General features: G+C 39.2%; 1 protein-coding gene across 1 annotated transcript in view; it reads left to right on the top strand.

Annotated features, from left to right (window-relative positions):
* Nucleotides 1-10,271: 10,271 nt before the first annotated feature.
* LOC117532351 (D-glutamate cyclase, mitochondrial-like) overlaps nt 10,272-18,127 on the top strand; it is a 41,733-nt gene continuing 33,877 nt past the window's right edge. Inside the window, 1 exon segment of the mRNA XM_034195664.1 lies at nt 10,272-10,339. Within this exon segment, the coding sequence (XP_034051555.1) occupies nt 10,273-10,339 (67 nt within the window). The 5' untranslated portion in view covers nt 10,272.

Here is an 18,127-nt window from a genome sequence, read left to right as displayed (position 1 = left end):
TCCTCTGTGAACTCAGCAAACCTCGCTGGCAGACGATTTTCTGCTGTTGTTGACATGTTTGTTGCCATTTTTTCAACCAGCGTCTGTCAGCTAGTTCCTGACCTTCGTATGCAGCGCTCTGATTGGCTAGCTGTTGGCAGTAAGCTCTAACGCTATTGGTCAGTGGGAGCCGATCCAATATAACTTTTGGTTCTAGCCTTTTTGGATCCTTTTGGATCCAACATAACGTTCTGGCGCCAAGCATGCCAAAATACAGGTAAATGATCGACAGAAAGGCTAATCTGTGATTGGCTATCGCAGTCTGAGTGGAGAATATATATATATATATATATATATATAGTGATGGGCACAGTTCCGTTAATTAGCTAACATTTTTGTTAGCTGATTAGCTTTTCAGCTAACTTTAAATATAATCAGTGGATTAATTAGATTCTGCTAAATTTAGTTCAGCTAAATTTCAGTCCGCTGACATTTCTTTGCTGGCATAGTGAGCAAATCAGAATGGTGAAAACCATAAGGAACTCAGCCCTCCCCCAACAGAAGGGACCGGGCCAGCTGCCGCTAGAGAAAAATTATACAACAGCTCACACAGTGGCAGAAGTGGAAAATTGCAACGTCTTTTTCACTCATGGTCTCAGCATAAGTCTTCACCAAACTAACTACATTTCTTGAGCTATAAAAACACAACAAATCTATAACACTAACAACACTGTTAAACTAGCATGTACGATAATAATAATAATAATAATAAAAACAAACAAACCCCAAGCTTCCATAGCGCATTGCTGCAATGCATTATGATCGACAGTGTGTCTGTTTTAAGGACAGCGTGTACATGCAAACCTTTACTTTAAGTGAAAAGACACTAATTTATGGAGTTAAATTTGTATAATTACCTGCAAATTCACAGAGGGTGATCTCCAAATAGTCTTTGATTTGCACACGTGTTTTGGGAACCACAAACACAAATTTCCTATTTGTGACTTGTGTGTTGGTTTTTACAAATAAATGTGTATTTGTAAATATGTCATTTTTTCCATTTGCAAAAAAAAAAAAAAAAAAGGCATTTGTAAAACTGAACATTCTGTTTGTTAAGTGTGACTCAGCATGTTTATCACTGATCACATGTTGGCCGCTATTCACACTCCCATCCAGTAGATGGCAGTGTTCTATGATTTTTGCCAGGGGGGTGGGGGGTGGGGGGACGATAAAGCCCCTTTTACACATAGACGGTAAGAGCTCCCGGAAGCGTCACGGAAGAGTTTTTGGCCGTCTTAAGGATCACACGCCGTTGTTAACGCCGGCACTAGGGGATGTGGTTTAGTTCTGGCTTTACCGGGAATCGTCGAAAAAATTATTCAACATGTCGAATAATTCCGGGAGCGCTCCCAGAGAATTCGCGTGATGACGGAGACAACATGAACAACGGCGTTTGATACTTTTTAATCGCCGTTTATTCCTGCCCTGTCCTGTAGTGCCGCAGTTTACACCACCGTAATTGGCGGCCGGCATTATATCCCTAATCAATGGCGTGTAAAACGGCGATAGAGCCCACATCGGCATCCTCACAGGCGTTTTAACCGGCGACAGAGGCAGACAAAACGGCGGCGCTAGCAGACAGTATGCCGTTCTAAATGCCACCTCCCGGTTAACGGCGTTCCAAACGGCCGATAGGTGGCGGTCAATATAAAAACGCTAGCGCGCTGCATGCAGGCCTCTCCCTCGCGGCCAGCTCCAGATATTTTTGCAGAGAAGCTCCAGTATGCCTCCTAAAAGAAAATTGGCAGCAGCAAGGACTTACCAAGAGGTCTGGTTCAGAAGCAGAGGGTAGCACTGTGGTGGAGGGGGAAAGAAAGGAGAAGAAAAGGCTGAGGATGATCTCCTTCCCCCTGAAGTGACAGAGGCTTCAGCCTATTATACTCTGGGGGCGGTGCCTATATGCAAAAGTTCCTGGAGTAACGCAGGATTTGCCTGGATAAATCCAGCGGTACACAGGGCATTATTGGCAGCAGCAGAACACCGCCATTCTCACACGCGTCTTAACCTGCGATTGTAAAGGATAGAACTGGGTATTAACCCCCGTTGCCTGACGTGTGCCCGATGCTACGGCATCAAAATGTCGCTTTATTCGTCGGATTTAGCAGCGTTTTATCCGCGTATTTCTTCGGTCTACGTACTGCCCGCCGACAAAGCCGTCTATGTGTAAACTAGGCTTAAGAGAAGACTGATTTCCCACGTTGCCTTTTGGCGCTTGTGTCAGTTTAACACTCAAACTTTCAAAATTAGCGCATTACTTTTAAAAGTGCAATATTTTCACTTTGTAAAAATGACTGAGTTGCTGTTCATTTTGATAACCTGTCTGGAATTAGTCTGTTTATAAATGAAACCATGAGTGAAAGTGCCTTGCGTTTGATCTACACTGCCACCCTATGTAGTTTTGTGTGTAAGATACTGTAAGTGTGATTTCTTTACAGCAGTTGGCAGGGTGCTTAAAGACAAAAGCGCTGACTTGTTGCTTTTGGTTTGTGATTGCTTCGGTGCTTAAACTTGAAACTGGTTTATCAGTTGCTGACAGTGCGCCGAGTCAATACTAAAAGTTAGCTTTTAGCTGTAACTTCTGCTAATTTTTTTTAGGGGTTTAGTGTTATAAAATTGTGTCTGAGACCACTAGCAGAAAACAACTTTCTTGAAACCCAGAGTGGCTTTCGACCATAGGTGCAATAGGAGCGTTCGACTGGTAAATTGAGAGTCTCACCTTCTGGTTCAGCTCCTTCTTCACCACGATGGTCAGCATCTGCAAAACATCAGATGCCACTCCAATCCGTCTATCGCTCTCACACTCCAACTTACCCCCACTTGTGAGCAAGACAATGAGATACTTCAGCTCCTCCTTTTATCGTTTCTGGAATTAGGAACTTTGTTGCACATGGTTAGGACTTCAATACTCCTGTCATGAAAACTCAAAGTAGACACTTTAACTAAGAAAATCTGATTAGTTAGACAAAGGTTTTAAACTGAATAAATATAACCCGCCTCAACACAATGTGTTTTTCAAATGCATGAAAACTCACAATTGCAAGTTGAAGGCATTCAGTTATGTGGTCATGAACATCATCATTTGTCGGTCAGGAGCCTAGCAAACAAAAACCTTGAAGAACATTGATGCTTCAAAGCAACCAGATCAGCCACTCCGTATTGGACTCTTTGTCATGAAAACTGAAAGCAGCCTATCCTGGCTGGTCTAACTAAGAATTTATTCACAACCTGTGATTCATGCACCCAGCAGAGATGCAGTGGCTCTCTGTGACAGGCTAAAACCCATGGAGGGTCTGGGATTCATTCAGATGGGTGAACAGCCCACTGATGTGACAAATTCTACCGTATGTTTTGAATAAAAGAAAAAATTACCTTTTCAAATAAAAAAAAGAACACTACACGATTCCAAAAAAGGGAAGCAATCACAAGAGAAATGACAGACGCAAGGTTCTTTTCCAGACCGGATGTCTCACATGGACTCTGACAGGTGAAGATCGATGAAGAAAGTGCAAAGCTGTGCACTTTTAACACTCCCTTTGGTAGATACTCATATCAGAGACTGCACTTTGGAATTAACTCAGCCCCAGAATGCAATGGAGCAAATTATAGAAGGCCTCAGTGAGGTGCGAGTGATCTGATTGTATGGGGCGCAACTCAGAAGGACCCAGATGCCAGACTAGAAAAAAAAAACCCTTTTGTGGAGTACAGGAATATGGACTCAAAGTAGAACAAACATTTCTGTTGGGAAAGTGTAGTGACACGGACCCACAACAGGGGGCGTAAATGAACGGACAATAGAGGAAGCTAAATGTGAACACTTTACTGTTGTGAATGTCACAACCACACACAGCAGATTATAGAATAAATACAAGTCAATGAATGAAGGTGTTGTGTGGGCAGGCTCGACGATAGGAGACGTCCGTCTGGAGATGAACCGGAACCACACGATTTCCACCGCCACCGAACCTGAAAGATACTGGAGCCGCCAAGTCCCGAAGTCCCCAGCTGGCCACCGTCTCAGCGTGTCGGATCTGGTACTGCTGGCGGAGAACAAAGACAGTCAAGTGTGGGTGTGTATACACCCCGTAACAATAACGGTGGGAATTCCACCTCCACCTCTAACACACACTCGTGCAGCGTCTGAGTACCACTTATCTGGTGGGAAGTAGGACGAAACAGTCGTGACCCACGCCGGTCCTCTGGGTAGACAGCTGCAACACAATAGCTCTTGGAATCAATCAATATAGTACGCAGGCAGAGAAAATTACCTCTCAAAGAAGTACGATATCTCGGCGACGTGTTTGAAGTGTCATCCTGCTTTTATCCGGGGAGAAGTGCAGATGATCGGTGACAGCTGTCATAGTTGATGAGTGACAGCTTTTACCTCGGCTGTTCCTGTAAGGCGGCAGCGCCCCCTTGTGCCTGAAGCCCGCACTTCAGGCAGGGCGCCCTCTGGTGGTGGGCCAGCAGTACCTCCTCTTCTGGCAGCCCACACAACAATTTCAGTGTCATTGAGATTAGATCATTGAGGGACAAGGTCTGAGAGGAAGGGGTCCAGTCAGATACAGGAAAAGTAAACGCTGTGGAAAGGCCTAACAACAGGAAAGGGGTGCAGCAGGTCCGAGGTATACTTAACTACTTTGGGAAATTTATTTCCAAATCTGTCTGGGAGGACTGTGAATCTAAGAAACCTGTAACACCAAGCAACGGAGTTCCAATGGGAACATGAACGTGGGACAGAAATGCTACATGTTTTCACAAGTGCACCTCAGCTTAAATTATTCTACCCTGAAAAGAGAACAAAAGGTGTCAGGTACACGTGCCGCCAAGGACGGCTTAGATATATGGAGATTAATTATATGGTTACGGCGGTACGTGCGCTCTGATTGGCTCTGATATTTTCCCATATCAGAGCGTTACCACGACAATCGGTCCGGATTGCGTATCAGATTTGCGACCTCCTATTTACAATTTTCAAGGCGCGAAATAAAACAAAACAAAAAGTGAACAAAGACATTATGAGCGACGAAGAGGACCATTCTCCAAGCGAATTTTATTACACTGACGAGTTTGAATTGGAGAAATTAACAGCAAATGAGCTCAAAGTGGACAAGCAAAATGAAAATGAACAAGATGAAAACACAGCTCCGAACAGCCGTAAAGAACGAATTATTAACCTCGCTTGCTCGGTCTGTATGGCAGACATAGGGCCAAATACAAAAGTATTTGTATTTGAAAATACTTAAATATATTTTTCGAAGTCTTTGTATTTGTATTTGTATTTTCAGATTTTGAATTCAAAGTATTTGTATTTGTATTTCAAATACATCGCCGATCCCAAGTAAAATACTTTTACAAATACTTTTCAAACTTGGGAATCTCTGTGACACTGTCTTGAATATAAATTGTGATAGTTTGATTATTGCCTGTGGTATTATAATAGTGAATTTGTGATAAAACATTCAATCCTTTACTTATCAATAGTATTTGGTCATGCTATTTTCACAATAAATTGTCACCGGTTTATCAGTTTTTGTGTTGAATTGTTGTTTATAGTTCATAGAAAGTATTTGTATTTGTATTTTAAATACTAAAGTATTTGTATTTGAAAAAGTACAAAGTATTTGTATTTGGAATTTGAAAATCTAAAGTATTTGTATTTAAATACAATGCAAAGTATTTGACCCCATGTCTGCTATACGGGAATATCAGACCTCTGTCTTTTATTTTTCCGTATAGACCCCGCGCTCGTTTAATAATCCTTTAATATCCCTCTGTCTCTCTACGTATGTAAACCCCCAAACCCTCCTCCCCTCCCCCGGATACTCTGTGTGCAATTTGAATATTCTTCCCGATTCTGTTTGGATTTCTTATGGGAACTCGGCTTTTCGCACACATTCCAAAACACACCTGTGAAATAAGATACTGACCAAGGATGTGCTGATGTTGAGTTGGACCCTGGGCCCAGATTACAGCTGGTCACTGCACTTAGTGGTTGCATTGTGTCTGACTGAGGTAAAATTTAGTTTACACATATAATGTACAAAGACAACAAAGACTCTCCTTCACTTTCTTCGCGTTGCAAATTGAAACAGCAAATGGAGCTGCTTTTTGCGTGTTTTTTTAAACCCCACTGCCTTTGTGGCGATTCACACTCCGGGCCAGTAGGTGGTAGTAACGTGCCGGCAACCAGTTTTCTAATCTTCATTTAGTAGAAAGAAGAAGCAGTTCACCGTTGTCTGTCTTTTATTTTATTACACACAAAAAACACAAACACCACCGAAGGTAAGAATTCTGACAAATATTCACATTAATGCTTCATGAATCTGGCATGTCAAAATTTCTGCTGTTAAACGAACTATTTAATTCATCCACAGTCAAATTACACTAGTTTATGCTAAAAGCACAAAAAACGGGTGAGACTAACGCACGGGTTGAGTGTGCTGTGTGTCTATATCTCGTTTCTTGCTTGTTTGAATTACCCAAGATTTTGCTTTCTATAGGTAGTCCTTGCATTTTCTTGCTTCTTTTTGTTTTGTAATTCTTATTTTATATTCCTCTGTATTTTGGCAACATTTTTATTGTATGAAAATGTATAGCCCCTACAAGAAAATGTATGTTTTTCTATATTTTATTGTGTTCAATTAAAAAATAAAATCTTGTCTTGCTGATGGCCACAAGCTTCGGGAAAGAAAGAAGAACCAGGCTGTGAATGGCTATACTAAAATACGTACAGTCAGTTGCCCAGTTCCGGATCACCTTTTTTAAAGTCCCGCTATATGGTGCCATAATGCATCTGAATGTCCTTTAATTGTGTATTGTTGTATTGGGTATTTGGATGTTATCTAGCTGAAGAAGACTGGATGGTGTAGCCCTTCTACTTAAAGTGTGAAGCCACATTATGTGTGGTGCAAATATTTGCCGGAAATGGATCACTTTGCCCGGTTCTGGATCACGACACTCTGTGTCACTTTGGGGTCATTCCTGGCATCTGGCTGGAGCTCTTTTAATGCAGAATGATACACACTGTGCCCGAGAATGTGTTTTGAACACAAAAGATATAAATTATACTTATTAAATGAGAATTTACTTAGTTTTGAAAGGCACTGTTATACGTTTTTACGAGCAAAAAATGAAGTGTTTACTCAAATTCGGTGGCATTCCTTAATAAATGAAGATAAAATAAAATCTGTGGTAATAAACATTCTTGGATTTTGACATCTCCCACTAAGCTTTTAACTCAATGAAGTGGGTCAGGATAGCACAAGATGCCCCAACTTTTTATCATTTCGCACTTCTATTGTTAGAGATGGAGAGCAAAGGACGGTTTTAAATGTGTGGAGGCGAAATTTCTCCTGCATTAAAAAGTAAAAGCCCCCACATTCATGCCCATTCAAGTACACATGGCTCACAAGTACTGACATGAGGCTGCTGCTTCAGTGATCCACAACCGGCAAATTTTCACGTCAGAGATAAATGCGTGCAGCAATTAAACAGCAAGACACAACACACTGACATTTTCTACCGAAGTAAGTAAGTATTTTCCCACTCTAGAACCAATGACACTGAATGGCTAACTCACTTTTGCTACTTAATAGAGATCATCACTTTCACACTTGGAGGAATGAGTGAGTCAGAAAACACACGCACACCACGGACACCGGATGTTTTGATTCCTCTGCTGATCACAAAGATGGCTGGATCTGGTCGAGCTTGTGGTCGTTTGTAGACAAAACATCAGTCTTTCCATTGGTACCAAGTATTAGCTTATTCGTGCTGATTACGAGAAATGGCGGGGCAAATACTACAGCAGTGATCCGGAACTGGCAATGATCCGGAACTGGCCAAGTGACTGTACAAAATGGAGTATAATAATCATGAAATAGGGGGTAAAAAGTAACGAAATGGGGCAGATTAACCCAGACTGACTCCAAATAATAAAAATACAATAAATATTCAATTAATTACTTTTATTTAATTATTTTTAAGTGAAATAGAGCGAAATGGGGACTGATAATAACGAAAATGAGGTCTTTGTGCCGACACTGCACACTCAACCACCCCCATTTTCTGATTGATTTGTGCCGACATTGCACACTCAATCCTTGTGTTAGTCTCCCCCACAAAAACAAAGCTTGGAGATAAAGCACGTCAACAAAGGTGACTTTTACTGGGGTGGATTCTGCCAAACAAAAGAATAATGGTTGTGAAAAGATGCATAAAACATAACGATACCATTGTTCCAATGTTCTGTATTAAAACATATTTTCACGCAGTAATTTTTGTATTCTGTCTGAGCCAGTATGTGGTAAGTAAGTCGTAATTCATTTATTAGTGTGTAAGAATTGCATAAAAGTATATAAAGCACACATACAACATAAACACTCTCTCAGAGTTTTAGTTTGGTATGACCTGTAATATCATGATGTTTGCAAATTGTAGGCCCAACTTTAACTAAGTGTCTGTCCTGTATCTGGCTAAGTTGTATTTTATGAATTTGGCAGTAAAGTTGATGCGGCCATCTCAAGGTCACAGTAGTACTTTCAGTGACTTACAGTCCGATGTCATTGAGAAATACGTTTGTAATGTGTTTCCATCGACATTTCTGTGTTCTTGCCTGGTCTTCTGAGCTGTTATTTTCCGTGGTACATTGAAAACCTGTGCCCCAAAAACAAAGGCTCTCAGTTCTTCCACTCTACCTGAAACAGGGTTCAAGGAAATGTTGCACCGAAATCATAACAGTTTAGATTTAGGCTGTTAGTGACCATCCGAAGATCCACTGGGATTACTTTGTGCACCGAACCGGTTTCAAAGTATACAGCATTCGCAACAAACAGCTACAGAGACTTCCGAAACAAAGTACTCGTGAGTACTCGCGTGTTTCTGACAGGTGATGTAGCTACTAGAGGCGTCCCAGCGTGCGCTTCAATGGGATGTAGCTGCTAACGTTAAGAACTGAGGCACAGATTAATTCCAAAGTTTATATAAGTGTGATGTTGTGTTATGATGACTCATTTTTAAGTGATAACTGTTCATTTTGATGCAGTCACACTAAAAGCACCAGCCCTGAGAAGGTTTAGTGCACCTGCAGCCATGAGACATAAACACAGCCTGTAAAAATAAAAACAAAATGCCGATAAGTGTTGCATATAACTGAAAATTTATATATATATATATATATATATATATATATATATATATATATATATATATATATATATATATATATATATATATATATAAAACGTCTTCTGAGTTTTTCCAATTTGAGACATCTGCGTGTGTCTGTGGTGAAGACAGTCCATGTCATGTTCACATCAGCAGTAAACCAGCATGACACAAACAGCAGCGTCTCGACACTTTAGGTTACAAAATCCGACAGACTCTGAAAAAAATTAAAAGTTTCATTAAGTGTATCATCTCATCTGTAAATCCGAACCATCACTGTCAAATGAGACCACTAATTATGACCGCATGTGCGAAGACAGTCTTACAGTCATGAATACTTTGATGTTGTGTTGCTAACCTGGATGTTAAAAAATGTGCAACATGTCCTTTAATGTCTGGGTCAGGGTACAAAAATGGCTGTAATTCCAAAATGGCTCATGGGCTATTTTTTGTTAAGGCCCTTGAATTAAAATTGAAAGTTTGCACTGCAAGCACATGCTGATTGCTGGCTGCAATTCAGATCACAGTGTTTGAAGCTGTAGAGTCTCATCTGCTTAATACTATGGAATCCTGAGAAAAGCACCGGCACCAACGGGCCTCAGGACCTATATAAGATTTACTTCTGCCGTAGTCCTGCTAAGCTTGATCTTTGGTTACAAAAAGTGCTTTTCACAGACTGCTATTGTACCACTGTAACAATGATTACAAAGTGACTTATTGTGGTGCTTGTACTTTGGATTTTGAACTCACGTGGGGGTTGTCTTGTTGATTCTCTTTCATGACTTCAGAATAATTTTTTTATGCAAGACAATCTCTTAAAACAAGTGTCAAATGTAATGATACCATTGAAAATCTTGGTGGGTAACGTTTTAATGTGTTGAAGTCAACTTACCCTTTAAATATTGTTTTCTTCCTTAGTATTCTGCTTTATCTTGTCGGCAGGCAGTTTATGTTTTGAATATTACGTGTGGAAGGTTGTTTTTCATAAAACAGTTGAACAGCTCGCAGCGCTTCAGATTTTGGTTCTTAAGGTCTTTTAACAGTGTTGTGTTGATGTTTAGGTGAAACATGCTGACTGCTGCCAGATTTTCTCTCAGACATTTGAGGCGTTTTTCTGTATCTGCCTTGAACTCAGGTAAAACACACACAAACATGATCATATATGTGTGTGTCTGTTACCAGCACAAGTATTACAGATGCTATGTGCTGAAATGTTGTCAGTTGTAAAGCTTTAAAGAGGCCAGGAGCTGCAGTTTTGGTTTAACCTTTTCCTCATGTTTTCCTGTGTTTTTCACCTCTTGTGTTCAATTTGATTTGAAACCACAAATGTTTTGTATTTTGGGAGATGTTTTAAAATTTAATAAATTGTCAGTCAGTTTTAAAACAGTTCATTCTTAGGTATCTGTTGCTGTTTCATTCTGGGTCTACTCCATGTACAAATGAAAATTTATTGATCCAGACCCAGTTTCTTAACGAGACCCAGTGTGACAACTGTCTGGAAACAGTTTTCAGACTTTTGGCAAGTTTCAAAATCCGTGATTGCAGAGGATATAGAAAATAGGTTGTAGTTTTAGCACCCATCATGTCTGCAACATCATCATGTTGATTAAAAAAAAAACAGTACTTTAAGATATCTGTCCGGATCTCCATGAAATTTACTTGTTGCGTCTGTCCTGAGATTTAAATATATGATTATTGATTATATGTGATTGGGTTTAATCAAGATCAGTACTGTATTTTCCATATGAGTCACATTTTTTAGTTTGAGAGGCCCTGCGATTTATAGTCTGGAAAATGCAGTATATTGTTTTTTTGAGAAATTGGTGGAAATGTAAAAAAAAAAAAAAAAAAAAATACAATCTGTAGGAACTATAGAGTTTAATTTGATTCTGACTTGATTCCAACAAGGTTTTTGTTGGGGCCGTCTGAAAACATTTCACATCATCCTGCTAACTGACACACAACCTAACAAATGGACAAACTCAGATGAAAACATCATGTTTAAAAACAAATCTAGATTTGGTTTATGATCAAACTCTAAATTTAATGGGTTTTGCATCTTGATAAATTTGATAATTTGGTCCTTTTTCTTTTTTGTGGAAACTGGATTAAAAATATGCAGTACAGAGAAAAATATTTTTCAGTGTGCTGCCTTGCTCAGTGCTGCAGTTTGACCACTGAGTGGCAGCAGAGTGCTGATCGATCTCCGGAGTTCCCTCGAGGAGTAGATACAGTATTTTTTTTTTTTTGTTCCACTTCAGTTCCTTAAAAAAAAAAAACCTGTGAAAATCCATCTCAAACACTGAACTCCTATTCCTTAACTTTCACTTTATTTCTAAATTAACATCTGTCTTTTATCATTATGTCACCTACGAATATATTCCTATGTTTGTATTCCTACCATTACCTCTCTGATTAATTTCTTAATGTTTACCAAGCTGTGCTTCAAAGATTAACCACATCTCACTTCTCCACTTGAACCTTAACCCCAGTAAGTCCAAACACGAGGCTGCAGTCTGTGTTTGCAGCACTTCATTGAAGCCATATCGTGTCATGTCTCCACGAACTCCACCCAGCATCACAGAAAAACATGCTTTGTTTTGCTGTCAAGAGTCGAAGGAGAAGGAGTAACAGTATTGATTTGTAATGGAGTCAAAAAAATTGAATTCTCCAAATTTGGCTGAATTGAGGATGTTAATCAGACAGGATGATTCCAGAATAAGATGAGCCAACAGTAAGACCGCCTGCTGTTATTTGTGGTTAATTTGTGAAAGCTGATGCCATGAAATCATGTAAATGGGTTTTTACATCCCCTTCGGATTGGAAAATCAATAAGGGCATTTAAGTAGAACAAGCGCAATAGAAATGCAGTTAATTTTAAAGTATTAGTTGCAGTCAGATACAAGGCCGTCCTGTACACGGCATTATTTGCCAGAAAACAACCTACATTGTATTTTAAAGGTATAGTGCCACTGCGTTTTTTTTTAAACATTTAAGTCATAAAAATTATTTTTTTGGAACCACTATAATTTTATTCCTTTGCATTTAGATGAGGGATTCATAATTATGATATTGCCAGTGTGATCAAAAGTCATGCTGTCTGGAAATACTTTAGAATTTCAACCCCTGAGGGGGAGAAATTCAAGAAATCAGATGCTATGGCCAACATTTGGAAGTGATTTAGAAGAAATCTTATGGATGTTAACGTAAGATGGGTCACAGGTAATCTCAAAACCTCATGCATGCGCACGCGCACTTCCTCCTATAGTTAGTCTGCATGACAGCGATGAAGGAAAAGACAATATTCAGTATGGAATTCCCCCCCAGATAAATATGTCCTCTTCATTAAAATGAGCTGTAACTTTACAACATGTTACAAAAATAAACCTACATTATAATGAATGGATTTCAGTAGAAAATAAATTTTCTCCATTTTGTGAAATATGAAAGGCCCTATAGCTTTAATTTCAACCTTTAACTTGGCAATAAAGTGACTGTGCAGCCAAATTCATATTCATGCAGAAATGATTTATTTCAGGTTGCAGTAGGTAAATAAAAGCCAAAGCTGTCTCTTAAAATTAAAGTAAAAGATGCATATTACCACCTGTCTGCACAAAGTACAATCTGATTACCAGTACTCACTTTTGTGGATCACCATGGGTTGCAGCATCATGATAATTTTGAAGATTTCCAAAACCTTCAGGGTGGGTTACAGAGGTCTGCAACACTAGTTACCACCACTGATTAGGGGATCCAATTGTTTGTTTGTTTGTTTGTTTTTTAGGCACAAAAGTAAACAGTCGCATAACAGAAATCAGTAAGGAGAAATCTGCTTTAACCACATTTTATTATTTTTCAATAAAACGTCATCAAAGAGGTGCCATCATCAAAGAGTCATAAGGGATTCATATTGAAATGTACAGAATCATTTTTTATGAATGTATCAACAGATATATCAGTATTGTAATTTTTTAACTCCCTAATGTTTTTATTACTTCTATTTTAATTACTCCCTAATATCAGACCCCCCAAAAATCCCCCCTTTAGTGACTCAGACCAATTGGACTGAATAATACAGCAGTTAAAGAACTGAGAAACAACATTGTTCGGGCATGTTTGCTATTGAACATGTTTGAACTCTTCATCAGATTTAAATTGGGGATTTTCTTTTCTTTGAGATGACCTGCAGTCACAAGTTAGGATTGTGGAACAAGAAAGGCACAGAATTAAAAATGATTGCAAAATCATGCAAATGTCATATATATATATATATATATATATATATATATATATATATATATATATATATATATATATATATATATATATATATATATATATATATATATATATATATATATATATATATATATATATATATATATATATATATATATATATATATATATATATATATATATATATATATATATATATATATATGTATGTTTGAAATGAGACAATGCATATTAATGAACATAGTTACATGTTACATAGTTACATACATACCATCCGTAGTCCCAGTAACATAGAAACAGACTACGATCACACAACATACCAAAATAAATTAATTATGACAGAAAAACAATTAAAACAAAATACACATACAAATATTTACAATTCAAAGTAACAATAATTGATAGATAATAAGTAGCCGACAGGTGGAGGAACCAAAAGAGTTTCATGATGGGTGTTGAGGTGCACAAGTATTGTATTAAAGTGACAAGTGCTGAGGGCAAAGTGCTTCAGTGCCTGGTTGTAATTGCACATTACAGTATGAAGTTGGGTTGCGCATTGTCCAATACACTCATTTGCACTTGCACAAGTGTAAATATTGCACAGGGTGTCATACACAAGTTTATTGTGTAAAGACTATTAAACCATTTAATAAGATAAAATTCACAAGGGTATTGTGTACATATAACTGAAAAGGAAACTCGAATGGTGCCTCCACAGTTGAATTGTGTTTTAGGCTACAGATGACTGTAGGGCTGCCACAAACGACTATTTTGATAGTCGACTAGTCAACGATTATTTTTGCGATTAGTCGACTAGTCGGATCATACATAATTTCCTAAATTAAGGCCTGCAGCATTTTCCGAGAAACGTCGGGATGAAAACATGAACATTTCCAAATCAGTGACTATTTCTTAGACTTCATTTACAACAATCATTCAGAAATACAGTGTGGTACGTTATAGTAAATCTGTGTCAGGTAGACAGTTCTCAAAAACTGAATGTCCATGCTGGAAGGAGAAAAGTGAGGGAAGCCACCAAGACTCAACTCTGGAAGAACTTTTAACTTCTGTGAGTGGAGAAACTGGGAATAGTGCAGCATTTTTATTTTTGTCTTCATTTTACTTATAGTCCCAACTTTTTCTGATTTGTGGTTGTTTCTGCTGCATTTCTGAAATTACAGAATTGCTATAAAGAAAAGTGTGAACATTTTATTGTGTTTTAAAACTTTGTGGAGCAAATGTAAACACCAAACTCCTATAAAGAAGGAAAAAATGCACAGACGTGCAGGAAAACTTTGATATAAACTGAACAGAACAATGCAGGCTGATTTGACTCCCCCTATTTTTTGTAGAAATAAACCAGAATAAAATAAGAGGTAACTCACTTTGAAATAATTAAAACATATAGCTGCAGCTTATAATAACTTTGAAAAATAACAAAAATCAGCAGCTTGTATTTTTATTCTGACTCCCGTTCATTTTAGTGTGATGAAGTAATTTTTAAAAGTCATTTTTTTTCTCCTCATCAGTCACGTTTTGTGCTTGAACACTACATTAAGCTTAAGATTGAACAAATAAATACTGTTGTGAAAGTGTAGGAACACGGACCCACAACAGGGGGCGCAAATGAACGGACAATGGAGTAAGTCAAATAACAACGCTTTACTGTTGTGAATGTGCACAACGAATACAACCAATCACGGAAATGGATAACAGTCAATTCACAAAAGTGTTGTGTGGGCAGGCTCGAAGATAGGAGACGCCTGTCCAAGGTAAGACCGGAACCACACGGCTTCCTCCGCCACAGGACCCCGGGAATACTGGAGCTGCCAAGTCCCGAACTCCCAGGTGGCCACTGCCTCCGCGTGTCGGACCTGGTACTGCTGGCGAGGAACAAAGAACAGTTAGATGGGGGCGCGTTTGCACCCAGGACTCCGAACAGCAGGGAAGTTACCTCCACCTCTCGTTGGAACAGTAATCCACAAACTAAGCACAAATCCAAAAGGATACACTCCGTCAGCTTTGATACGTTACCTCTCAGGTAGAAACGATATCTCGGCAATGAGGTGGAGATGCCGACCTGCTGATATACCCCACTGATGATTGCTGTCAGCTGTCTCAGGTGATGGGTGACAGCTGTCACCTTGGCTGCTCCCGTGAGGCGGCGGCGCCCTCTGGTGCCTGGAGCCCGCACTCCAGGCAGGGCGCCCTCTGGTGGTGGTGGGCCAGCAGTACCTCCTCTTCAGCGGCCCACACAACAAATACCTTTGGAAAATAACAGCTGTTAAATTTCAGAGTTCTCACCTGCTTTTTGTGATCTGTGCCTCTGAACATCAGCTTCTCCACAGCCGGGTTTTTTAACCCGTGAATGTGTAATTTTTCCTCAGTTCATTTATACAACCCCTGGCAAAAATTATGGAATCACCGGCCTCGGAGGATGTTCATTCAGTTGTTTAATTTTGTAGAAAAAAAGCAGATCACAGACATGACACAAAACTAAAGTCATTTCAAATGGCAACTTTCTGGCTTTAAGAAACACTATAAGAAACCAAGAAAAAAAATTGTGGCAGTCAGTAACGGTTACTTTTTTAGACCAAGCAGAGGGAAAAAAATATGGACTCACTCAATTCTGAGGAATAAATTATGGAGTCACCCTGTAAATTTTCATCCCCAAAACTAACACCTGCATCAAATCAGATCTGCTCGTTAGTCTGCATCTAAAAAGGAGTGATCACACCTTGGAGAGCTGTTGCACCAAGTGGACTGACATGAATCATGGCTCCAACACGAGAGATGTCAATTGAAACAAAGGAGAGGATTATCAAACTCTTAAAAGAGGGTAAATCATCACGCAATGTTGCAAAAGATGTTGGTTGTTCACAGTCAGCTGTGTCTAAACTCTGGACCAAATACAAACAACATGGGAAGGCTGTTAAAGGCAAACAAACTGGTAGACCAAGGAAGACGTCAAAGCGTCAAGACAGAAAACTTAAAGCAATATGTCTCAAAAATCGAAAATGCACAACAAAACAAATGAGGAAAGAATGGGAGGAAACTGGAGTCAACGTCTGTGACCGAAGTGTAAGAAACCGCCTAAAGGAAATGGGATTTACATACAGAAAAGCTAAACGAAAGCCATCATTAACACCTAAACAGAAAAAAACAAGGTTACAATGGGCTAAGGAAAAGCAATCGTGGACTGTGGATGACTGGATGAAAGTCATATTCAGTGATGAATCTCGAATCTGCATTGGGCAAGGTGATGATGCTGGAACTTTTGTTTGGTGCCATTCCAATGAGATTTATAAAGATGACTGCCTGAAGAGAACATGTAAATTTCCACAGTCATTGATGATATGGGGCTGCATGTCAGGTAAAGGCACTGGGGAGATGGCTGTCATTACATCATCAATAAATGCACAAGTTTACATTGATATTTTGGACACTTTTCTTATCCCATCAATTGAAAGGATGTTTGGGGATGATGAAATCATTTTTCAAGATGATAATGCATCTTGCCATAGAGCAAAAACTGTGAAAACAATCCTTGCAAAAAGACACATAGGGTCAATGTCATGGCCTGCAAATAGTCCGGATCTTAATCCAATTGAAAATCTTTGGTGGAAGTTGAAGAAAATGGTCCATGACAAGGCTCCAACCTGCAAAGCTGATCTGGCAACAGCAATCAGAGAAAGTTGGAGCCAGATTGATGAAGAGTACTGTTTGTCACTCATTAAGTCCATGCCTCAGAGACTGCAAGCTGTTATAAAAGCCAGAGGTGGTGCAACAAAATACTAGTGATGTGTTGGAGCGTTCTTTTGTTTTTCATGATTCCATAATTTTTTCCTCAGAATTGAGTGATTCCATATTTTTTTTCCCTCTGCTTGGTCTAAAAAAGTAACCGTTACTGACTGCCACAATTTTTTTTCCTGATTTCTTATAGTGTTTCTTAAAGCCAGAAAGTTGCCATTTGAAATGACTTAGTTTTGTGTCATGTCTGTGATCTGCTTTTTTCTACAAAATTAAACAACTGAATGAACATCCTCCGAGGCCGGTGATTCCATAATTTTTGCCAGGGGTTGTATATTCTCATTTTTAAAGGATGTTTTAAGGATATTTGACCGTTTATTTCATCTCATGATCTCATAAATTCAGTATACGACGCACACATGGTGTGAACAGGTCAGTGCCATCAGAAAAACACCAGTAGAGAAAGAGCAGAGAAAAGTAAAGGCAGTTCCACGTTTTTTTTTTTTTTTTTTTTTTTTTTTTTTTACATGTTCACTTGGGTTAAAATCCTCTCTCTCTGCTCTGCGCTCGCTTTGTCACGTGCACTGATGGTTCTCAGCAGAATGTAACATCTCGTGCCTCCGTTCGCCGTCTGCAGCGAGTTGACTCCACGCGCGCACACACACACACACACACACACCTCCTCCGGTAAACTGCGCATTTTAAATGGCTTTGAACAAGACAGCCACTGTTTTAATCGCCCGTCTTATCCAAATTTGAACGTCCAAATGATGGCAGGACGGCTCACTGCCTAAAACTATGAATTGAGAGAAAAACAAAGACTTAAATAAAATAAACGACTCGTCGACTAAGAAATTAGTTGTCGACGGTTTCATTAGTGGACGTTGTCGTGACTAGTCGACTAGTTGTGGCAGCCCTAGATGGTTGCATGTCTG

The sequence above is a fragment of the Thalassophryne amazonica genome, chromosome 19, assembly GCF_902500255.1.
Source record: "Thalassophryne amazonica chromosome 19, fThaAma1.1, whole genome shotgun sequence".
Lineage (NCBI taxonomy): Eukaryota > Metazoa > Chordata > Actinopteri > Batrachoidiformes > Batrachoididae > Thalassophryne > Thalassophryne amazonica.
The sequence above is the reverse complement of the archived record's forward strand: the minus strand, read 5'-3'. Positions and strand labels throughout refer to the sequence as shown.